The 25,031-nt window shown below is 43.6% G+C and overlaps 1 protein-coding gene across 2 annotated transcripts in view; it reads right to left on the bottom strand.

Annotated features, from left to right (window-relative positions):
• Positions 1-25,031, bottom strand: part of LOC109909300 (leucine-rich repeat and fibronectin type III domain-containing protein 1-like protein) — a 135,712-nt gene that overhangs the window by 9,434 nt on the left and 101,247 nt on the right. Inside the window, exons 4-6 of one of the 2 annotated variants that reach the window (XM_020508382.2) lie at positions 2,470-3,146; positions 1,252-1,370; positions 287-678 (exon numbers count right to left, since the gene is read on the bottom strand). In XM_020508382.2, coding sequence (XP_020363971.2) covers positions 1,300-1,370; positions 2,470-3,146 — 748 coding nt within the window. In that variant the 3' untranslated portion in view covers positions 287-678; positions 1,252-1,299. Of the gene's footprint in view, positions 1-286; positions 679-1,251; positions 1,371-2,469; positions 3,147-12,559; positions 12,728-12,923; positions 13,003-13,241; positions 13,368-25,031 lie in introns of those variants that run through there. The other variant, XM_031796521.1, reaches the window with a different exon arrangement.

Genomic DNA, 25,031 nt, shown 5'->3' with positions numbered 1-25,031 from the left:
CAGAGTACCCCAAGTTTACCCTCCACCACCCTCCCTCTCCTGTTTGTAGTCACAAACTAATCAGAAGGGGCCTGTCTGGGGCCTCTAATATGGTTGGTTAAAAGCAACACAGAACACACTCTCACACACAGCCCCTAAATTAGAGATATCTGTGGCATGCATCCTTGAAATATATGGTCAACTTGGTTAAATAATGAGGAAGGCCCTGGGCGGTTTTCTGACCTTGTGACCCAACCAGGGAGTGTTTCCTGGTCAACCCACATAGAGTAATCCTGTGTACACTCACCTTTGGCTGGGTCCCCATCCTGAGTCTGAAGACAGTCAGGTAAAGTAAGGTACATTATGAGCAGGTCCAGGAACAGGTCCAGGTATTGGCAAGTCCTGGTCCCAAGTACAGGGCCAGGAACAGCGGACACACAGACAGTCTGAGCCACAGAGGGATTACAAGGCAATACGTTTCAAAAGCCACTGGCGAGGCCGTTGGCTCGTCTAGCTCCAATCCATTAGATTATGATGGTGAATTGAGTCCTTATTAAATCCATCTTGGGGTGTTTTCATGGGGGGTCTGTAAATACAGTGTGAACTATGGAGGACGCAAGGAGGATGTCTGGCAGGAGTCCTAAAAATGTTCCTGATTTATAATCCAATCTCCTTGATTCCTGGAATCCTGGGAATATTCTGAAAAACAAAAACATGACCAATGGTTACTGATTGAGTGGAATGCATGATACTGTATGTACAATCTAATCAGTGACTGAGTTGAATGCATGACATCAATCACAACTGTTCTCGAGCTATGTGCAATAGTTTGAATGGTAATTGGATTTATAATGATGATATTTACTGGAAGGTGGATCAGATGATGTGTTTGTTTGTAATTGCTACTGTGCTATGATCTGTTTTGTGTTGCTACTATAGTGTATTGGTATAGGAGGAAAATGTAAGTAATTGTAAGTCATGCTCCTGCATTATGTTGTTTGGATGTCTGCTGCTTTCAAAGGGGCAACACTGAGTGTTAAGGGGGTGGGCTCTGCAATTAGTCTCGCTGAATATGCCATATGTATAGGAACCAAATCCCGAGGGAGGTCTCTGGCAGTAATGTGGCTAGCAATATGTTAGCTCTGACTAAGGGACATTTTCTCTCCGACACGGCCATCTCTCCATCTCTTACACTAAAGCCCCACCCCCCCTCTCATATTCTTCTCTTAAGTAGATGAATGGAGAGGAACAGGGAAAGAAGGGAACCATTACTCTTGGAGGTTGATGGCTGCTTCTCGCCCGAAGAAGCAGAAGGAGTCATCAAATTTTAAAATCACTCCAGTCTCGGTGAGCCCTCTTGTCGTCGTCGGCGGCCACGGGCGCTGGCGTGTCTGGTGGGAGAGACAAATAGAGGTGAGGGATGAGGCGGCTAGAGTTAGTGACAGCCAGGCTGGACGCGGTGCGGTGCGTTCATCACCCCTCGTCTCAGGGACACAGCAGGGAGCCTGCGGACATGGCTGCGGGAATGTGATTCATGGCCCGGTGTCAACTGTACCAAATGGGCACCATTTTGTTTCACACAGGGCAGCTCCACAGGTTTTTGGCACAGATCTGATATGGAATCCGGGCAAAGTGACTCAGATCACAAGGTAGCTTTGCACTTACTGGTTGTGTGTCCGATAGGATTCTACTGGTGGAAGTAAATTGTGATTTTACCGAATGATTACAGAATGTAAGTGTATAGAGTGATTGTTCACTGCAGCACCTTTTCAGAATGAATATATGTGCGTTGCAGTGCAAAGTGTGCATTTACACAGCAATGACTTTGAGAATGTGGTTGCCCACTGCAAAGGTTTTGGTCAGGTTCAAGGGCAACCAAATTCAATCGTTTTCATTGACAAAATTATCCTCAGCCTAAATGGATCATTTTGGTTCATTATGCTCCTTACTTTCCACTAAAATCAATGTTGTAGCTGACATGGGTGATTGACGGAATTGAAAGAGAGGGCCTTGTCTCTCCCTGACCCTGATTTAATTCACCATATTGATTTAGTGATTTACAAGGCCATGGCTCTGGAAATCCATGGCCATTCATTCAGAAAGTGCAATTATCCAATTGGAACAATGTATCCAAGTTTCTCACTCTGGCGAGGTTCTTTAAAATATATCTGGCTTTGGCCCATTGAATCAGTTGAATGGCCCTGTTCTTAGCAATTACATGTCTCTAAACTGGCATTTATGTGATGCAATGAGGTGTGCTGGGTTGGGCTATGCTATGGGTTCGTGTTCAGTGGCAGGGCTCTAGCTGCCGATACCTACTGTAGGTCACAGAAGGAACACAAATGAATTACATGCCAGTTGTTTCAGACATGCCATAGAGATACCACATTGAAAATGATGAAAAATTGGGTCACTCTCTCGTTCACCCCAATCACAACCACTTTTATCTGCCTCTCTATCTGTATCTGTCTCACTCTCTCAAGTACTTACTTCCCCCCACATCAACGATGGTGGCCTCTCTGGGTGTGAGGGAGGCTCTCCTCTTCATCTCAAAGGCAGTCCTGGAGTGACGCCTCTTACTTGGCGACAGCAGGTCCTCAGCAGTCATGTCTGAGATCTGCACCGCCTTCTCACAGTCAACCACCAGCGCCATGGTGTTAGAGTTCTTTAGGGTGGCATTAGGCGATGCCACTCCACTCACACACCCCCCTAACCCTGTCCCTGGTCCCACTCCCACCCCAGCAAAGGCATGATCCTGCTGCTCCTCCTGACTCTCTGTAACTTTAGACCCAGAGTGGGACACCTGTCCCCCAGCCTGTCCTCCGTTGGTCTGGGCACGGATGTTGGCCAGGGTGCCCACCTTGCCTGTGTCCATACCCTGGTGGCTGTACACCTTGTAGCGGATCATGAGGATGATGATGAAGACGAGCACGGAGGCCACGATGATGCCACCGATAATGATGATCATGGTGCCACCCAGGAACTGGCTGTGGAGGGCCTGGCACTGGCTGTACTCGGTCTCCGTGATGAACTGGACGCAGCCCACCTGCCGCGTGGCCGTCAACGAGGTGATGCCGTCGTCGTAGACCGCCAGGACACACAGGTCGTACTCGCGCCCTGACACCAGGTCACGCACCAGGAAGTCCTGACTGGTGGACGGGATCATTCTATTGATTAAGAGAGAGAAACATGTCTTAGGATTGATGATGAACATGGTATATACAAGGAACTAATGATCTGTAGATGGGGAATATTTTGAAATAGATGATTCATTCTGGGTAAAGAAAGGTTGTGTTAAAAAGTAGACTTGTCTATAGGGCTATGAGAATGGATATGGAAGGTTCAAATAGACCGCTAAGACATACTTTAAAAAAAATCAATCAAGACATTTTTCCACAGTATTATAATAGCGTTATGGTACACCCCTTGTTTTGAGGTGCGACCGAACTGTTACAGCCTATTGGGCTTCCTAGTTGGGACCGTCAAAAATGACTAACCTAAAAATCAATCTTAAAAGGTCCATAACAATGGATTTACCAGAAATGTAGAACATGGAATGTATTGTGGGTGAAAGTAATCAGTGTAAAGGTCACTTGTGGATTCTCTGAAGCTTTGCCTCTGCAGAGAGCTTGTGAGCTACATCCACAGTCAACCATCTAACCCTGGTCCAATGAGTTTGTAGAGAAAGACCATATTGGGATCAATGTCCATCCAAGGAGTAAAGCACGTGTCCAATAGGTGCCAATACTACCAGATCATATGGTGCATGTAGGCTTCAGAAGCACTGTATAACCTATCAGCATCAGGAGATACTGTATGATCCTCCAACACGAGCAATTTCCTCTTTTCCTTTTGGTACCGTATCTTTTCATTCTTAAAATCACCCCTTTCAGCACGAAACTGAAAGGATTTGATATGATTGGACTCAATTTTTCAGGAACGCTCCACTTTTCCAGATCATGTCCATTTCCGTGTCCCATTCACACAGCTGTACAGCAGGGTCAGAAAAACTATGAAGAGGAAATACAACTACGCAGTCATTGGCCCGACACCGTTCCCTGTCATAATAGTCTGGCGAATCAGACCTTTGCAATGACAACAATATGCAGACAGTTGTGACAGAATCTACAAACTTGGCAACACTGTACAGTAGTGTCGACCCTTGAAAGGCACTGTGACAGTGTGTGGTCATGTGTGTGAGTTCTGACAGTGTAAGTGAGCAGTGGATCTTCTGTACACAAAGGGATGCCAGCGACATCTTGAGCTGTGATTTAATGTCAGTCCCCATTTTGCATAACTCCCAAAAGCTTCCAAATCTTCCATTTTCATTGTGTGTGTATCATTAACTGGCTGACAAGTCTTGACATTTAAATTCACATCAACAGTTGAAAAAGCTGAGTTTGTAAACAACGCCCAGTGTCATCTCATTAAGCCGCCTTGCTTGAGGTAGAACACAGTAGAACCCTTAATATAAATTTAAAAAACTCTCCTGGACATGGCAAAAGAAATGACAATATTTGAATGTTCACCATTATTTTGAAGACATATATTGTTGACATATATGATTTAGGCTAGGACCTCACCCTCAATTGACTCAAGTGACTACAGTACTGAGCTGTCCGTCCCGGAAAGTCCTCCCCCGGGACACGGTGACTGAGAATGTGCATGGCTCAGTACATTGTTAAATCACAAGGTGCTTGGGATCATTAGTACCTCTTTTCATTATAAACCAAGAAATATTCAAACTTTTCTGGTTGGAAAGTTTAACAATAAATTGTAAATATAATAATGGAAATGTCATTTTCATTGGTCAAATACATTTTCTATTTAGCGGAGGAATCTGTTATGCAAACCAGACATATTGACACAGTAATTAAATAGGAAGTATTCTCGGGAGTATTCTAGTTTGCGCCGACTTCCGAATAATCTAGTGCAGACAAGAAAATGAATGAATTGATGTGAATTGACAAAATGAATTACACGGGGGAAAATAACGATAATCGTAACCCCGGCATACGACCGGAAATGTTATTACTGCCACTGCAACCCCTTCCTAATCTTTATTTATTATTTATTATCTTTTTCTAGAGTCTTTTCCAATCCAGCACCAGCTAGAGAAGTGACATGTCAATCGGCAAGGTTATGAAAGGTTCACCTCAGCCTTGGTCTTGACCCCCTCTTTTTTTTTCTCCCAAGAGTCATTGTAGCTAATGCTCTTACAGATGCTCTTGGCTACAATGAAATCTGAGTCGTCTGAGTCCAAGGGATTTCCTCGTTCACATGTAGTACAAAGGCCTTATGGGTTTTCATGACAATACAACACATCACCTCAATGGGGATTGAACAATAGAAGAACATAAATGGGGTTCAGCTCCCTTAGCATGCTTCCATTTATCTTGGTCAACGTTGTCAATATCGCACTTACGTTGGCAGGGAATTGGTTGAGTGTATTCCTGTTGAAAGGTGAAAGATGGTGGTTATTAATTGCGGGTCCCCTGAGGTGTCCGTTTGGCTTGGGTAACTCCTTCAACCTCTTGACTACTAAAAAGAGAGCACCTGTTAAGAGGAAGCATTATCCTAATCCAACTAGGTTCATGGAAAATTGGCCCACGAGTCTGCACTCTTTTTTTCCTCTCTCTCTCCATCTCGGTCTCTGTATCCCACTCTCTCCCTCGCTCTCTGTGTCTCTCTTTCTCTTCCTCTCTCTCCTTTAATAGTTCATTTTATGGTCTGCAGGGAAAAAAAAGAAGATGACCGTGCAGAAGAGAGTAGCTGGCGGGATCTCAATTCTGGATCCTATTAAAAGCGTGGCAGGGGAGAGGGAGGTTCTCCCCGTCTAACCACTTTAAAGGTGCTTTGAAGTCCTCTCATTTGCCTCACCTTTGCCTGTTAATTTGACTGGAAGCCTAGAGTCTCTCTCTCTCTCTGTGAATAGGGATGACATCCAGACTGCCTTTACGGAGATTCATTATAGCACAATGCCGAACAAAGTCGCCTTGATCTGGGCTGTGCAGAGGACCTTTATCTGGTGTTTCTGTGCTTTGGTTTATTACAGGACTTATCATGGACGTGGTGGCTCTGGAATAGGCTATCGGACATGAGACACTTTATGTGTTGGGGGCAAGGACAACATAACAAAACAGTTACAAAAATCAATTGAAAAAGGAGGTATTGGAGCGATGCAGGGAGACTGATTCCTGATTCCTGAAACACCCTTGCGGCAGATACCCACAAAATGAAATGACTCCGCAATGAAAGCCGGGTGCCAATTGTGAATAGGGGAGGAAATTATTCTCTCTGTGGGGAATTTTAGGGCAGAGAAATGAAACTGCTAGTTGTTTTTGCTTTTTCCATTTGTCACGAGACTGATTGACACCTCTAAATGAAGAGCCTGATGAGATGAGTGGAGCTTGAAATGGAACGCTGCTTTTTTTGGTAAATAACTACGACAATCCGCTTGTTGATCTCAAAACGCACACGCGGATCACTAATATTATTTCATCTGTTTATTTAGTAGGCGTTCAAACACAATTTCCTAATACGCTGATTTCAAATGCACCACACATGCATCCTCTCAACAACATATGGTATCAAACATCGACCCGTAGTAAGAGAAGTCTTGATTGCATAGACAGGAGGTAATGAAATTATATCTATATACTGTACTTTGTCTGGACTCTTTAGAAGGGTGATAGTTTATGTGTGCTACAGGTGCCTTCTTTCTATCAGTAACATACACTATTGTTCAAAATGTCATAATATTGGAAGTAGCTCTTACTAAAATCTCTGTTTCCTCAAGAGGAACAAGTAGGAACACAAAATGTCCTTCCCACATAATCCCATCTGTACGGATGCACTGTATCATTTCCTGAATGATTGGCGTGCAGTCTGGCGGAGAAAACACTGACCTAAAAATTTGTAATGCAGTGGGGGATTTTGCTATGTGGATGATGGTGTATCGGGGATGTAGCGGAGATTTAAGGCGTATCACTAGTGAGGTGTGTATGCCTAACTTATTTATTTATACAATTATCAGAGCTAGCTCTAGTCTCAGGCACACCTGACGACTAGGTTACTAATGAACCCCCATTGACTGAGGGGGAAGGGGGTGGGGGGTGGTGGTGAGTGGAGCATGCAACCTTGAATCATTGCGCACACACAGATCACTGCGTGTGCGCACACACTCTCTCTCTCACTCTCTCCCCCAAATCTGTGCAACCAGTTTTTTTTAAATAATTCCCCAAATGGGCTTTTCCAAAAGCAAGGTTGAGGATAAGTGACAGTCAATTTCATTTCTCTGACTCTCTTGTGCTGTCCCATTCATATCAGGTACGTCAGGCGGCCCCAGAATGAAATTCAGATGGGAAATATTTAATGCTCTTTGTTAAATAAATGAGCTTGACAGGATTACTCATACCAGGTTGGGATAATAGACAAGCCAGAGGTGAATTCAATTAAAGAGTGACAATAAAAAATACACTTCTCAAGTATTGTTGAGTTAAGCAAAGTTTCAGTTTGAGGATAAAAATTTGGGATTCATGGGGCTGAACTTATTTTTCCCTGGTATTTTCTTAGCCAGCCTGGGGTCACCGAGAAGCACTGTTTGGGGACAGATTAGGAACACTAACACATAAACACAAATGTATTCTTAAATCTCAACGCATCAGGCTGCATTTCCACTGAGTTACAAACATCCATTTGATACAGTTGAGTCAATGATTTAAATAGAAGTTGTTTGATAAAAGAGGGAAGCATGAAATACTGTTGGTGCCGCTGCTCTCAAGGGTACATACATACCCCCGGCGCATACATAAAAACGCACAGGTGCACGCACGCATCCATGAACACACGCACGCTCACACACATAGTTAGACACAGCTGCCTGCCAGCTTCTCTAACAGCATGAAAGGGGACTGTATTGTGCCGACAGGCCTGGTTTTCACAGAGACTCTGTGCCACGCCCCATTATTCATTCCACTCACAGCATCAGTGAAACACTGCCCCTGGGCCCTAGGACGAAGAGCACAGCCAGGTACAATCAGTCTGTGGGTGGTAGAGCCTCTATCCATTTCACTGATGAACTAGGCCTCTCCCTTCCTGATCCTTAGCACAGATCGAATCCTGCCCACAATGTGGTGTGTAGGACAAAAAGGTCCTGTTTGGTGAGGAAGCAGGTCATAGATAAAACATCTGCAGAGAAGGCAGTGCCCACCACTGCCTGCCAAGTTCCCCATTCACCTGTAAGCAGGGGTCTGATGCATTATCGATGTTGAATGGCCTCCACTGTGGTGAGGATCAGGCAGGGGAAAGTTGTCACTTCCCGTTTAATCAGGATCGGTGGGTCCCCCACGGGACCGTTGAGCTAATGTAGGCTTATGCGATTAGCATGAGGTTGTAAGTAACAAGAACATTTCCCAGGAAGTATTGATATACTGACATATATCTGATATTGGCAGAAAGCTTAAATTATTGTTAATCTAACTGCACTGTCCAATTTGCAGGAGCTATTACAGTGAAATAATACCATGCTATTGTTTGAGGAGAGTGCACAGGGATGAACTTGAAAAGGCACATTTGGGCAGTCTTGATACAACATTTTGAAATGCAATGGTTCGTTGGATCAGTCCAAAATGTTGCACATACACTGCTGCCATCTAGTTGGCAAAATCTAAATTGTGCCTGGGCTAGAATAATACATATGGTCTTTCTCTTGCATTTCAAAGACGATGGTATACATTTTTTTTTACAGTTTTTTTCTTCTTTGTATTCTCTTTTACCAAGATTGAATGTGTTATATTCTCCTACATTTCACATTTCCAGACACTTCAAAGTGTTTCCTTTCAAATGGTATCAAGAATATGCATATCCTTGCTTCAATGCCGAAGTTAGATTTGGGAATATAATTTTAGGCGAAAATTGAAAAAAAGGGGCGGATCCTTAAGAGTTCTGGGAGGAATGTGTTGTGAAATTGTGATTTCTGTTGTGTGAAGGAAGAAAGGGAAGTCTCCTCCCTCGCAAAAGTAAACTCTCGGGCCAACCCCCTCTCTTGTGCTAATTTCAACCGTGTTTATGATCCGGGTGGACACACGCGAAGCAGTAAACATGGAAGAAGTGAGTGAGGATGTTTCAACCCAGCTATTTCAATTTCAGCAGTGTCCATTCTATCCCGTCGTTTAAGCCACAGCAACAGTTATGCTTAAAATGTTTGACTAGCAAAGGGGACGATTTCGCATGCTTGCCAACTGGAAACACACACCAAGCGATGTTTGGAGAACATTTCTACAAGCAAGCATGTTCAGCAAGCGGTTGATAGGACTGGCAGTGGACAAAGTGCGTACCGTTGAGTATACATTTCAGATGAACTCGCGGCTTGCCAGCTGTATCATTCATCCTACATTACTATCAACTGGCCAGCTGTATCAGGCAGCCAAAACATTTGCTAACTATCCATTTGATTGATGAAGTTGAGAAAATGGCATTAACTAGTTTGCTAGATTGAAACTGCTGGATGGAAAGCTGGCTAACAGTTTTTTTTTAGGGGGTAGTTCAGCTTTAATATTGTAGATAGATTGTGACCTCAATGTAATTGTCTGCATCACTTCCAATCCCCCATACATACATATATATATATATATATATATATATATATATATATATATATATAAATATATATATATACAGTGGGGCAAAAAAGTATTTAGTCAGCCACCAATTGTGCAAGTTCTCCCACTTAAAAAGATGAGAGGCCTGTAATTTTCATCATATATACACTTCAGCTATGACAAAGCAACAGACAAAATGAGAAAAAAAATCCAGAAAATCACATTGTAGGATTTTTTATGAATTTATTTGCAAATTATGGTGGAAAATAAGTATTTGGTCAATAACAAAAGTTTATCGCAATACTTTGTTATATACCCTTTGTTGGCAATGACAGAGGTCAAACGTTTGTAAGTCTTCACAAGGTTTTCACACACTGTTGCTGGTATTTTGGCCCATTCCTCCATGCAGATCTCCTCTAGAGCAGTGATGTTTTGGGGCTGTTGCTGGGCAACATGGACTTTCAACTCCCTCCAAAGGTTTACTATGGGGTTGAGATCTGGAGACTGGCTAGGCCACTCCAGGACCTTGAAATGCTTCTTACGAAGCCACTCCTTCATTGCCCGGGCGGTGTGTTTGGGATCATTGTCATGCTGAAAGACCCAGCCACGTTTCATCTTCAATGCCCTTGCTGATGGAAGGAGGTTTTCACTCAAAATCTCACGATACATGGCCCCATTCATTCTTTCCTTTACACGGATCAGTCGTCCTGGTCCCTTTGCAGAAAAACAGCCCCAAAGCATGATGTTTCCACCCCCATGCTTCACAGTAGGTATGGTGTTCTTTGGATGCAACTCAGCATTGTTTGTCTTCCAAACACGACCAGTTGTGTTTTTACCAAAAAGTTATATTTTGGTTTCATCTGACCATATGACATTCTCCCAATCTTCTTCTGGATCATCCAAATGCTCTCTAGCAAACTTCAGACGGAACTGGACATGTACTGGCTTAAGCAGGGGGACACGTCTGGCACTGCAGGATTTGAGTCCCTGGCGGCGTAGTGTGTTACTGATGGTAGGCTTTGTGACTTTGGTCCCAGCTCTCTGCAGGTCATTCACTAGGTCCCCCCGTGTGGTTCTGGGATTTTTACTCACCGTTCTTGTGATCATTTTGACCGCACGGGTGAGATCTTGCGTGGAGCCCCAGATCGAGGGAGATTATCAGTGGTCTTGTATGTCTTCCATTTCCTAATAATTGCTCCCACAGTTGACTTCTTCAAACCAAGCTGCTTACCTATTGCAGATTCAGTCTTCCCAGCCTGGTGCAGGTCTATAATTTTGTTTCTGGTGTCCTTTGACAGCTCTTTGGTCTTAGCCATAGTGGAGTTTGGAGTGTGACTGTTTGAGGTTGTGGACAGGTGTATTTTATACTGATAACAAGTTCAAACAGGTGCCATTAATACAGGTAACGAGTGGAGGACAGAGGAGCCTCTTAAATAAGAAGTTACAGGTCTGTGAGAGCCAGAAATCTTGCTTGTTTGAAGGTGACCAAATACTTATTTTCCACCATAATTTGCAAATAAATTCATTAAAAATCCTACAATGTGATTTTCTGATTTTTTTCCCCCTCATTTTGTCTGTCATAGGTGAAGTGTACCTATGATGAAAATTACAGGCCTCATCTTTTTAAGTGGGAGAACTTGCACAATTGGTGGCTGACTAAATACTTTTTTGCCCCACTGTATGTATATACTGTATTCTGGTAGGGTAGGGGTGGTATACAGAAGACAGCCCGGTTTGGTCAAAGACCATGTCCATATTATGGTAAGAACAGCTCAAATAAGCAAAGAGAAATGACAGTCCGACATGAAGGTCAGTCAACCCGGAAAATTTCAAGAACTTTAAAAGTTTCAAGTGCAGTCGCAAAAACCATCAAGCGCTATGATGAAACTGGCTCTCATGAGGACCACCACAGGAAAGGAAGACCCAGAGTTACCTCAGTTGCAAACCATAGTCTGGCTTTTTTTATGGTGGTTTTGGAGCAGCGGCTTCGTCGTTGCTGAGCGGCCTTTCAGGTTATGTCGATATAGGATTAGTTTTACTGTGGATATAGAACCATGGGACCATGACGGCTGTATGGTCCCATGGTGTGTTCCTTGCGGTATTTTTTTTTTTTACAGATGAACGTGGTACCTTCAGGCATTTGTAAATTGCTACCAATGATGAACCAGACTTGTGGAGGTCTACAAGTTTTTTCCAAGGTCTTGGCTGATTTTTTTGCCCCCCATCATGTCAAGCAAAGAGGCACTGAGTTTGAAGGTAGGCCTTGAAATACATCCACAGGTACACCACCAATTGATTCAAATGATGTCAATTAGCCTATCAGAAGCTTCTAAAGCCATGGCATCATTGTATGGATTTTTCCAAGCTGTTTAAAGGCACAGTCAACTTTGTGTATGTAAACTTCTGACCCACTGCAATTGTGATACAGGGAATTATAAGTGAAACAATCTGTCTGTAAACAATTGTTGGAAAAATTACTTGTGTCATGCACCAAGTAGATGTCCTAAACGACTAACAAGACATTTGTGGAGTGGTTGAAAAACAACTTTTAATGACTCCAACCTAAGTCTTCAACTGTATAACATATGTTAATTCCCATCATCATTTGAGTTTGAGTTCACCTTAGCCTAGCTAAGTGGACTGGAGCTAGGCTTCTAGAAAATAAGCTGTGTGCACAGCAACAGTCTCTCTCACAGCTATTCCATCACCATGTATTGTATGTAACCACTCAAATTTATGGGAAGAACTATGGGCAATAGCACTGAGTTAGTTGATTTGACCTTGACTGGGATATAAAGTATATTTTAGTTGACATGCCTGTGTGATGTGTCTGAAATACATAAATAAACATGTATTCTCTCTTTTGAATCATAAGCTCTTTGCTCTTACCACAGAAGTAAAACAATTTAATAAAGACCATATATGCCAAACATGCTCTGAAAAAGTTTGCAATCTATCAATTGAAAAATGAAAATGAGTTGTTTATACAAAACTTTATTGCATTTTGGTCACCCCCAAAATTAGGCCATTAAAGGGTTAGTTACTTAGTTGAATCCTTCCTCAGGGAACTGTTTGTGGATAGCTGACAACAGGGTGGCAGGTGTCTAGATGTGCTGCTCTAGAGTTCCATAGCCCAGAAGACTCGCCTGGGGACAGAGGGATGGACACATGTTAGTTTTTAAAAATAAAAGTCTGGGAAACTTTTACAGGGAGGATTGAGCATGCGTTTGAGTGAGTACATTAAATCCAATCCCAACCAGTGGTCCAGGACAATATGCTATACTGCCACAGTGAAGGAGATTTACAGAGTGAATCAAGTGTACTGCTACGAGTGGAGCTTACTTCTATGTGCTTTGGAGAGATCTCAGGTAGTTGGTCAGTGGGCTCTGGAGGTCCTTGAACCGTTCTGTCGCTATGGTAACTGGAGAGAGACGGAGGTAGTGAGTGTGCTTGAAATACAGTCCTCACCCCTGACCTCCCACTGGCCCAGGGCGTTCTTCCTAAACCCTGGAATCACAGTCTCTCTGACAGGGAGTTACTCCAGGATTATACAGGTGTATGGTGTACAGGGCTTCTCCACTTATATGAGTTGGGTATTAGTACTCTTGATACTCATAAACAGCATCATGCAATTTCAAGAAAAACAATATCATGACTTACTGACAGAGTGTTTGTTCTATGTTCCTGCTGGTAGCAAACCTCAACCTGGATGCAGATAAAAATGTCCTGCCTTGTAGAATGGTGGCATCTATCTCCACCAGGCTCAAAGAAAATCAGACGACAAACCTGAAGAGATTAACAAAAGAAAATGGTGCCTGCATTTAGGGTTCATGTATTAGTTTGCCTATTTCATGATTCATGTCTGTAAATGACAACAATAGAGCTGATTAAAAAAAAAATATGGCAAATATGGCATCCAATCAAATTATATTATGGCACAAGGTCCAGCTCACGAACAATTGCTACCTCAACTTATTCCAATCACAACATCATGCTCCTCCTTATTTTACTGTAGTTAGTTAACTTAGATGCCTGTGATTGTTGAGACCCAATTTGGCAGCCAAACTGCCTCAAAGATGGTGATGTTGGAAGAAATTAGCTTGTCAACATGCATTGCTTTTGACACATGCCACGATTCTTGCTTTACGTCTTACCGTCGGTAGCTAGACAATAATAGATAATAATCGTTTATGATAATGGCAGTTTAGTTTATCATCTACTGCAACCAGCTATGTGTAAAACTGAAAGACTCTGGCTGTAAAACGCAACAAGTTAGCTAGCTAACTAGATAACCAACAAGCTAGCTAGCTACTGTAGCTGGCTTGACACTCACTCCTTAACGTTAGCTTACCATGCGTTTCAGGACAACTCAACATTCTTCTTGCCAATCCCTTCGACTCCTTCTTTCCTACTCCTGTCTCTCAGTCTTCTTCTAGGTTCAAAACGTTATGGATGTAGACAGTCCGGTGTCTTATTGTCAAAAAGCAACCCACGCATTATACAGCCGCCTGGTGCAGTCAATGGCTCAGTGTTCCAGAGCTGGTCACTGGCTCAGCGGCATCGATGTTATCTCCGATTTCCCAACGTGCAATAAAAAAGTGACAGATCACATTGATACATATCTGCACTACATATTATTCTTTGGGGGGGAGGGGGGGGTGCTAATGTGAAACATGACATTTCACATGACATGAGTCTTGATGGATTCTCGCTGTTAACGTGTGAATCTGTCCACGTAAGGTTAGCCAATACAGAACACACCTAAGGCCTGCCTGCCTGTGCCAGCGCGCAGGACAGGCATGACCAGACTCTCAAAACAGACAGCAATTATTTCATCATTTATTCATGGTCTAACCTCGGTGCCCTCTACCTGGTGGAGAGGAAGCACTGTAAACCATGCTAGGTTTCCCCACCATGCTAATCAGAGTGAGCGCTTCAGCTCTGCATCATATGATGAGCAATGCTCAACAGGGGTCAACAACAGGGCTCTTCAAGCTCTACATCATGCACTTCAGGTAAATAGGAATAAATATGAATGGTTAGAAAATGTACTTGTCTGAATAATTAATTTCCCTAAGCACTCAGCACAAAATGGCTGTATGTTGACCTTTGCCCTGCAACCTGGTTCTGAAAGCCTGGCTCAGATTGGGGTGTCAGAGTCCCCTGGCCATGCAGATGGTAGGTGTGCGAATGCTATGTTATTGTATATGAGCCTAAAAAGTTATTTTGTCATTCTCTCTACCGGCTTTTCAGCATGCTAACATTTCTATCCACACATGCTATAATTTCTAACGAGATCTCATCCATGACCCTCCAGGAGACTATCTATGACTCTCCAGCATTCACCTAATCTGTAAAACACACAGATACCGCGTACGTCTTAAACACACACTCTCAAATCGGCAAACTGCAGTAAATAGCTATCCAAGGTATTACCGAATTTTAATGTGGCATCTGTACTACCCTCATAATCGTCATGTGTCCTTTTCCCAGTGCAGATTAAGCATCTATTATAAATTCATTTAGTGTGTACCAGAAGATAAAATCACCAGAGATACTGATCCAATGGAATGCCCATTCCCCATGTAGCCTTCGATGAATCCGTGGCGGAGTTCGTTTTGCATGGCTCGGTGCTTCGGGTGGGTGAAGATTTCAATTAAGGACCAATGGAATGGTCTATAATGAGCAAACTCTCCCTACCCGGGGCACACAATACGAACTCAACCATTGTCACGACGCTGCAATGCAACCAACCAACCAGCCAGCCAGCCAGCCAATGATAAACATCAGAGACCCGTGAAACCACTGCAACAGCCTTGAGATCCCACAATCTACCCAAATTAACAGCGAGACGATTCCATTCAGCATTTATCCCCAGATGAGAGACTGTCAGTCGCCATCATCCACAAAAAAAACGTCAGTCTATAGAGCCGACAACAGTCAGTCTCGCTAAAATGAACTGGGTGAGAATCACAGGCAGGATGAATAGACTTTTGATGGCGTATTAGTGCCCCAACATTAGGAGTTATTCATATTCCCAGCGCAACACCGCCTTAAACCGCCGCGGTGTAGGGATGGGATAATTCATTGTCTTTATGGAAGAGGAAGAGATAACAAATCCCCATGTGGAGGATGTGAGATCATTTTAGCTTCAGGTAAACAGTGTGGCCTCGTATCTTCACAGGGGCAGCCAGACTAATTTGAGGGAATTAAAGAAACCCCCTCAGTGACAAACACATGGAACCCATGGCCATAGAGCAGACTGGCACAGTAGACCATGAGAAAGGGCTACGTGGATTGGATTGCGATGACAATGGCACACAAAGTGAAAGACAAAAGCGTACATTGGTTTCAGTAAGAGACTTTGGCAGAGGCAAGGGTGGTGCTTGTGCCAATTTTAAGATTGGGGGATCTGGGTGAGATGTGTGGTTGGATGTGTGTTGCTGCCCATCTGCCAGTGTCACTCCTCCCCTCCCTCCATGTGAATCATCTCTGGCCTGAGATTGCTGTGGTCCTGCGGGCTCAGCCCACGCTGATAAGAGTTAACTCTGCCCCCCCCCCCCCGCTAATGTGGAATGGTGCAGAGGACGGAGAGTCGTCACCTGCCACGGACAGACATGTTACCGATACGGAGGGGAGAATCGCAGGATAGTTTGCCAGACTCTGAGCAAGTCAGAGCGAGTCAGAGCTGGCTGGTGTTGCTTTGGGATAGGTTCCTGTAATTGTCATGGCCATCATCCTAATTATAGAAGCCAACAATGTCATCACTGACGTCAGTCATTACTTTCAAGCCCGTCATCCATTTCATGCTTCTGGTTGTCACCATCAACGGGAAAACCATCACCTGCACATCACCTTACCACCATATGAAAACTCCCTGAATAAAGTTGATCAGATCCATTGTCATCTACGGGGGCGGCAGCGTAGCCTAGTGGTTAGAGCGTTGGACTAGTAACCGGAAGGTTGCAAGTTCAAACCCCCGAGCTGACAAGGTACAAATCTGTCGTTCTGCCCCTGAACAGGCAGTTAACCCACTGTTCCCAGGCCGTCATTGAAAATAAGAATGTGTTCTTAACTGACTTGCCTGGTTAAATAAAGGAAAAAAATATATATAAAAATAATCTGTGCGCCGTCGATATCGTATAATATATATATGCTCCCGGCAGGTAGAGTAAAAGAAAAACACTTATCTCTGGCTTTTATTCCACTGGAAGAGGAGGACATCTGTGTTAGTGCTAAGTGTGCGGTAGCTGATAAAATGGAGAATACAGTACATACCGGCGGGATGAGAGATTAAGAACAACAGAGGGAATAAAAGTAATGTACTTTCCTCTCTGCAATCGCTGTAGGCGGTCATGCTAAGAGGGCACATTTATGCAATTAAAGTCTGTGTGTGCCGTACCGCATGCAAGAGACCCTGCTGACAATGCATTTGGCTATCCTCGCTTCGCGAGTGAGTGAGGAAGCTTTATGTACATGCCATTAGGCTGGGTAAACACATCAGACCTTGAATTATGTGATGAAACAATCTCTTTAATATGTAACTAACATACATGACTAATGTGTTTGTTCTTTTTGTGATTTAATTTTTTTCCCCATTGTTTCTAGTAAGGTACACAAGACAGGAACACAGACAAAGAAGCAAGTGACAAGATCGGAGAAAGCATACAGTTCCCATCCCACAGGACCACCCCCCCCCCAACCCAAAGTTACATTAGCGGTTCACGATAGCAGCCTTTTTTTACAGTCATATGCTGATGCAAGAGCAGATCTGTTTCTCTCACCCGGCCAATGTATTCGTGCTACAGATATTTCCATGTTTATAATGTAAATGAATGATAGCACCCACTGTTGTCTGTTTAACGAATGCGGAGCCTGCCAACGTGAGGCTGTCGTCTTCTTGACTGCTGTTAATCCAGCCAGACAAATACGTCGCTGTCTGGCAGATGGGTCTAAAGTAGTGTCATCATTTAACAATAAAACAAATGGTGAACATGTTACACTTCTACACATTATATCAGAGAGACAGGATGAAACAGCCCCAGAAACATAAAACCTCTGGACATTACCAAACCGTACGAAAGAAAATCGATTCTCAATTTTGATACGGTTCTAGAAACTTAAAATCATTTCACAAATATATACACTTACTGTACACTGTTTTAAAATCAGCTTTATCACGGTTGCAGCCGACAGTATTTTTCAGTGAAAACACGCTTCTGATGGCCTTCAGTTGCACACAGGTGTTCGGCACATGCGAGATAGAAAATTAGCACAGCTGGTCCCTCTGTCTCCCGTCTCTCCTCCGTAAACTCACGCTGCAACATGGGAGATATTGTCGTGTGGGAACATTAACCATATAAAAAGGTGTGTGTTCATTTAACCTTTAGTTTAAAAAAAACATTATTTCTGGCTGATATGAAAGAGAAGGTCTATCTCCAAAACCGTACAGCAAGCGATGCATGTTAATGTTCTGACCCAGCGCCAGGGGTCTTCACAAAAATGACTTGCAGTTGGTTAGGACGTCTACTTGGTGCGTGACACAAGTCATTTTCCCAACAATTGTTTACAGGCAGATTATTTCACTTATAATTCAATGTATCACAATTCCAGTGGGTCAGAAGTTTACATACACGAAGTTGACTGTGCCTTTAAACAGCTTGGAAAATTCCAGAAAATTATGTCATGCCTTCATGTCTCCACCTCCTATTGGAGTCAATATTTCAAGCCCTACCTTCAAACTCAGTGCCTCTTTGCTTGACATCATGGGAAAATCAAAAGAATCAGTCAAGAACTCAAGAACTTTACAAACGCCTGAAGGTACCACGTTCATCTGTACAAACAATAGTACGCAAGTATAAACACCATGGGACCACGCAGCCGTCGTACCGCTCAGGAAGGAGACGCGTTCTGTCTCCTAGAGATGACCACATGACCTTCTCCCATTCCTCCTCTGGATCATCCAGATGGTCATTGGCAAACTTCAGATGGACCTGGACATGCGCTGGCTTGAGCAGGGGGACCTTGCGTGCGCTGCAGGATTTTAATCCATGACGGCGTAGTGTTACACTAATGGTTTTCTTTGAGACTGTAGTCCCAGCTCTCTTCAGGTCATTGACCAGGTCCTGCCGTGTAGTTCTGGGCTGATGTTGGGGAATACTCAGAATTGGTTGGTAACATCGGTAAGATGTTTTATATTCATCATATGTTTGTAAGTTACTTCTCATCAGAATGTTATTTTTGTATAATACTGTGGCGGGGTAGCAGTTATCTGTTCTATGTCAAGACTAAGTTGCATGGGCCGCAGAGAGAGGAGAGGTCAAGGTGTCATCATGTGTAAACATATCTTTTGCTCCACTGTGTCTGTGTGCCAGTCACTCCCTACTTTTCCCATCGGGGAGAGGAGGATGGCAGTGTCTGGAATCATTCTATGCTCCCCGTGAGCTTGTCCAGGATTGGTTGTATTTAGAATTGGTTGTATCTAAATGACAATTTGATATATGCCTGTTAATATGGAGGGTTGGTTTATGGTTCTGGGGTTTGAGTAAGGAGACAAAGCTGAACGATTTATTATGTCTATGCTGTCTGACTATGTGTGTTCTTTGCTATTAAAAGGATCTCAGTTGCAATGTGTAAGGGGGCTCTCAGAGAATTCATGGATAGACACCGAATTGATTTCTCTGAGAGTCACAGGGTTGTGATAGAGCTCATATAATTAAAGATGGACTTTGATAACTAACTCTGACTTGTGTGTGGTTCGCGCTCATGATTTGGTAAATAGAGGAAATTTCCACGACACTGATCCCTCACCTTCCTCATGATCATTGATGCCCCACGAGGTGAGATCTTGCATGGAGCCCCAAACCGAGGGTGTATGATCGTCATCTTGAACTTCTTCCATTTTCTAATAATTGCACCAACAGTTGTTGTCTTCTCACCAAGCTGCTTGCCTATTGTCCTGTAGCCCATCCCAGCCTTGTGCAGGTCTACAATTTTATCCCTGATGTCCTTACACAGCTCTCTGGTCTTGGCCATTGTGGAGAGGTTGGAGTCTGTTTGATTGAGTGTGTGGACAGGTGTCTTTTATACAGGTAACGAGTTCAAACAGGTGCAGTTAATACAGGTAATGAGTGGAGAACAGGAGGGCTTCTTAAAGAAAAACTAACAGGTCTGTGAGAGCCGGAATTCTTACTGCTTGGTAGGTGATCAAATACTTATGTCATGCAATAAAATGCATATTAATTACTTAATCATACAATGTGATTTTCTGGATTTTTGTTTTAGATTCTGTCTCTCACAGTTGAAGTGTACCTATGATAAAAATTACAGATATGCTTTGTAAGTAGGAAAACCTGAAAAATAAGCAGTGTATCAAATACTTGTTCTCCCCACTGTAGCTACCATAGAATTTCACAAAATGTAACAACATAACACATCTGGTTATGAAACAACAAAATGTTAACATGGATGCAACTGGAAGAACCTCTTAAGTAACAATTTCTTACAGACAATGCAACTGTAGGATAAACCATAAAGGGTGTCAGTAGATATTGGAGGGAGGAGTTTAATGTGCATCTTCTTGCGCCATCTTGTACTTGAATGACCTCTAACCTGTGATCTTCTTCTTGTGGCTTTCTGGCAGACTAAATGCTGTGTTGCACAATTTGGGGAAAACTTAAATTGCACCACCGTCTAACCCTGCACCCTATCCCCCAAAACCCACCACTCCTTCCTGCTACTGTGTCCCTTAACAATCATACACCAGACCGTCGACATGGGAAGAACTTCCTGTAGAATATTCTGCATGACAAGAAACTTCCTGTAGAATCTTCTGCACTAAATCCAACCATACTAAAACTCATCCTCTCTGCATCCTCTCTGGATCTCTCTTCAGGCCTACTCACTGGGAGGCTCCCAGTCCACTCACTCACCCTTGGGACATTCTCTACTCTCTTCATTGCCTCAGCATAGGACATTTTCTGCCCCACTCGAACTCGGGCAATCTCAACCTGTCTCTCTCTCTCTCACAGGGTACTTTGGGTCCCCAGCTGCATGGGCACCCACACAGTAGATTCTCCATCCCGACTGTACACTCCCTCTGACTATGCCCTCCTGCACATTTCTCACATCTTGGGATCAGTCTACGCACTGCTGCAACATGTCAGAATCCTTGGCACCTAAAGCACCGTAGGGGGTTCGGAACATAGGCCCTCACAGAATAGCAAATATAACCCAACCTGACCTTATCAAGGTAGACACTCTGTGTCAAAGCTCAACAAGACAGACAGGGTATCCTCAGTCACACCATTGCCGTCGGGTCTACGTCTCACCAAATGGCGGGCGTTACAAACACTAGGAATATTCTATTTAATTTGATCCGCCTCTACACTCTATGCTGCCCCACTGATCATTCCTTTGAGAGGCCCCCTGCTCCGGAGAACATCACACTCCCTCCAAAAGGACTCTAACCTTGTCACATGACATGAGTCATGGCAAATAAAAGGCAAATATTTGACCAGTAGTTGGCAAGAAGCAACAGAAACATGACAGTGGCCATGTGACCACCCTTGGTTGAAGTCAGGACATGGTCTTTGCAGCAGTTACTACATTTCTACTCTTCCCCAATGTTTTGTGTGTGTGTGTGTGTGTGTGTCTGTGTGTGTGTGTGTGTGTGTGAATGTGAGAGAGAGTCAGAGAAGGTATTTTTTGTATGTGCCACACACACACGCACATCCACTCACACACCGACGCACACACACAATCGTCCGGAGCATCTGCTTCCCTCTGTTGGGTCCTCAGGTGGCACACAGGGCTAGTTCAGCCCACTTACACTGATGGCCATCTGGCTTGGGCTATATAAGTGGCCCATCAGTTTACACATGGCAGAGAGACTCCCTGCTAGGCTGCCCTCAACCCATGGTACACACTCCTGCCACCACTCAAGAGTCTTATGATGTGCGTGTTCACCAGACAAAACCTAGTGTCCCAAAACCAAATCCTTCCAGCCATCTCAAACTGCCCATACATTTTAGCAGAGCCCCAAGATGGAGACTATATATCTCTCGTTGTTTCCAGACAATGACACATAACTGTACAACAGCAGAGCTACAGTATGAGCTGCACAGACACATGAAACACAACGACAGTACACATCTCTCTATGGACGAGTTGCGAATCGATAGATTTGATGAATTGGGGGATAAATATGGCACTGCAAGTGGCTTCCTCAAATCTGCCCGATTACATGAAGTGGCTTTGAGCTGAAAGAGGGTGTAGGGAGTGTGGGGCTCAGAACACCTTAATGCCTTGCAGAGAAATCCCAGTCATCCACAATCACTAAGGGGCTTAGCCACAGACTTTGAGAAGAAACACCCCAAGAGCATATAATGGATTTACTATCAGCGGTCCTCTCACAAGCGTGATTGTACACTGGCTTAGTTAAATTGAGTATTTCACGAATGAAATCTGCTTGGAGAACTCCCTGAAAATCATTGTGGGACACTTTCTGGGAGAGGACAAGTGGACAAAGTCAGCTTAAAAAGTTCATTTGTTTTTGTATGACTTCACAGTGCAGGCGGCCTGTGTGCTTCCTACGTATTTGCATCAAACTGTTTCTGCGCTGGATTGTAACTTAAAAGAGCAGGTGCGTACTTCGTATAACAATCCCGCTAACCAAATTAGTGTAATGCTTTGTTTGGTCGAAGTCGTCAAATGAGTCCTGCAGAGTTTTCCCCCAAAACAAATTAGATTGTCTATTCGATTCACCAGCATCCAAAGCGTAATAGCATTGACCTACGATACAATGCAAATAGTTTTAAAATCCCATGGAGGATAATTGGATGGCTTGTGTTTGTGTGTGCGCTTGTGAGAGAGCGCGCATGTGACTGTGTGTGCTCATGAGAAAGAGAGAGCATGCGACTGTGTGTGTGTGTGTGTGTGTGCGTGCGTGCGTGCATTCACACACACACGTGTGGACATTCATGAAGACGCCGAAACAGGGTGAGTGTTCATATTACTAAAGGGTAATGAAAAAGGCATGGCCTATCGCCCATCATTTCCGGTGCATCAATACACCCCGACCCATCCTCCTCATTCAATGGCGTAGACCTCCGTTATGACATCCACCAATAGGTAACTCGACCAGCGTCTCTCTCACATTCCCGCTGCATTAACTCCTTTACAACAGGAGTGGCCCGTCGGCGGCGGGCCGCTAAAAAAATAACTAACTGGGGCCAGCGCCTCCCTCCCTCGTTATCGCTACGGCTGTCGCATGTCTGTCTGCTTAATTAATCGACACACTCTCAGGGATGGAGGAGGTGGCGTGTCAACGCCCATGATTAAAAATTGATCTGGGGCATGGGGAGGATGATGATAACTCTGAGCAAGACGCCGGGGATTAGCACATGATTATGGGCCTGGGGAGGTGACAGGGCCTTTCGCTGAGCTCGGCTGGATTCGGACCAGAGGAGGACAAAGGGAAAAGTGCTGCGGTGACTGTGCAGTACAAAAAAGGGCCTCACTCAAGCCCATGTAACTAGCTAGAGCCAAGTGGCGTCTTTGAACTGTCGCCCTTGAATTCATTCATTATTTTTCATGGCTTGAGTACAATTGGCAGTCATTGAAGCAGGTTTTTGGTACTTGTGTGAATGCCCAGTTGATGCTAGGGGCTGTTATCCAATTAGTTAATACTAAGTGAATCATTTAATTAAGAGACAATAGCCTAATGGTTAAGTAAGTGCGTAATGCCATGTGTGTGTGTGTGTGTGTGTGTACACACATACTAGTAGAGAATTACAAACAAATGAAATAAGGAAGGCATGAGTCGTAGGTGACCTAACTACAGGCAAGACTCAGGCTTAGTAGAATAATTAGGGAGAAACACACTGCTCACACATTCTCCCATTGATTGATAAAAACATACCATGACTGGGGTTACAAAGCTACCCGTAATTTACCAAAGTTACCAGAATCTTGAGTGATTTTGGTAATTAACAGAAAATCTATGGGAATCTATTGTAAGTTCGGTAATGTATACTTGCAAATAGCCTAATTAATGAAGAAAGGATCAAGAATGGCATTATTTTCAATTCCTTCTGTAAACTCACCCAACTATTGAATTCTTTTCACAGCTGTTACCAGTTTGACGCCAAAACATTGACAACAAATACATATTGGCATAGTAAAAAAAATATCATATGAAGGCTATTTAATGCTGCAGCCCTCATATTAAACCCCAACGGGTATTAATTAAGTTGATGGTTTGTATTTAGGATAATGTTTTACAGCTTTGTCCTATTTTTTCTTTGAAAATCATCTTATTAAATCATCTCATGTGATACGGCCGCACAGAGAGCCAGGGATAATTACACACAGTTCTGATATTCTGAAGTACATAGATATTTTGTGATAGATTACATAGAATCCATGAAAGATACCAAAATGCTAGTAGTTTACTGGTAAAACCTCGAAGGTTTCCAGTAATATGCCCTGCCTTTGTAACCGGAACCATGACACAACATTCCTTTTTTATTTTTTTAACTTAAGTTCAGGATATAATTGGATCCTTCCAGAGTTGAAACAGGGATACCAGTGTGTGGTTTTTAGGGTTATGGGTCATCTTACCACATAGTACACTCCCTGCAGCCTTCCGGCAAGGAGAGTCATGCTAATCATCCCATCAATCATTTACGATGGGGGAGTTACTGGCTTGGAGGGGAAGACTATATATCTAGGCTATTTTCTGCTACACGTTAGGGTTTTGGAGGGGAGAGTCTCTTCTCCACTCTATCTCCCAGTTCGCACATTAACCGTCTGCCAATCACCTCTGAGAAAGTGTAGCTTCCAGAACTATTACTTGGAGCCTAATGACATGCTGCATTTCCTCATCTCCATGCGTGGCCTTGGTTAAGCTCATAGTATCACGTGAGATAAAAGGTCTGGCTTCAAATTGAAAATATCCTCTATCGCCCACATGAGAAGTCAAAGGAAACGGTCCACATTTCCAGCTCATTTCGTGTTGTGCTAAAACACTTGATCCCTCTGCAGTCTCGTCATAAACCTCGTTACAATCTCTTTTCAGAGAGTCATCTATTATTTATTCCCCAGCAACGTGATCGTCGCGTAATTGATATGCAGCCATGGTAGCATGCAGAGAACCAGGCCTGTGTACATTTAGGGAGTTGAGTTTTTTTGGGGGGGCGGAGATGAGACACCCAGATTGGTTCATGTCTGGGTCTTCTGGTAGGGGATAAAGCCAATCGTCCCCTTGCTGCCCTTTCCAACAGAGACATACGTGAGGAGAATACACTAAGATGTATAAACCTGGAAAAATGAAAATGTGAGCAACACAGAGGAAGAAGGAACACTTCTAAGGCTAAGCTTATAGATTTAGAGTCAGACGTGGTATGGTACTTTGAAGAGCAGTGTGTGTGTGTGTGTGTGTGTGTGTGT

This window comes from Oncorhynchus kisutch, linkage group LG18, assembly GCF_002021735.2.
Source record: "Oncorhynchus kisutch isolate 150728-3 linkage group LG18, Okis_V2, whole genome shotgun sequence".
Classification (NCBI taxonomy): Eukaryota; Metazoa; Chordata; class Actinopteri; order Salmoniformes; family Salmonidae; genus Oncorhynchus; species Oncorhynchus kisutch.
This window is presented reverse-complemented; position numbering and strand designations above follow the sequence as displayed.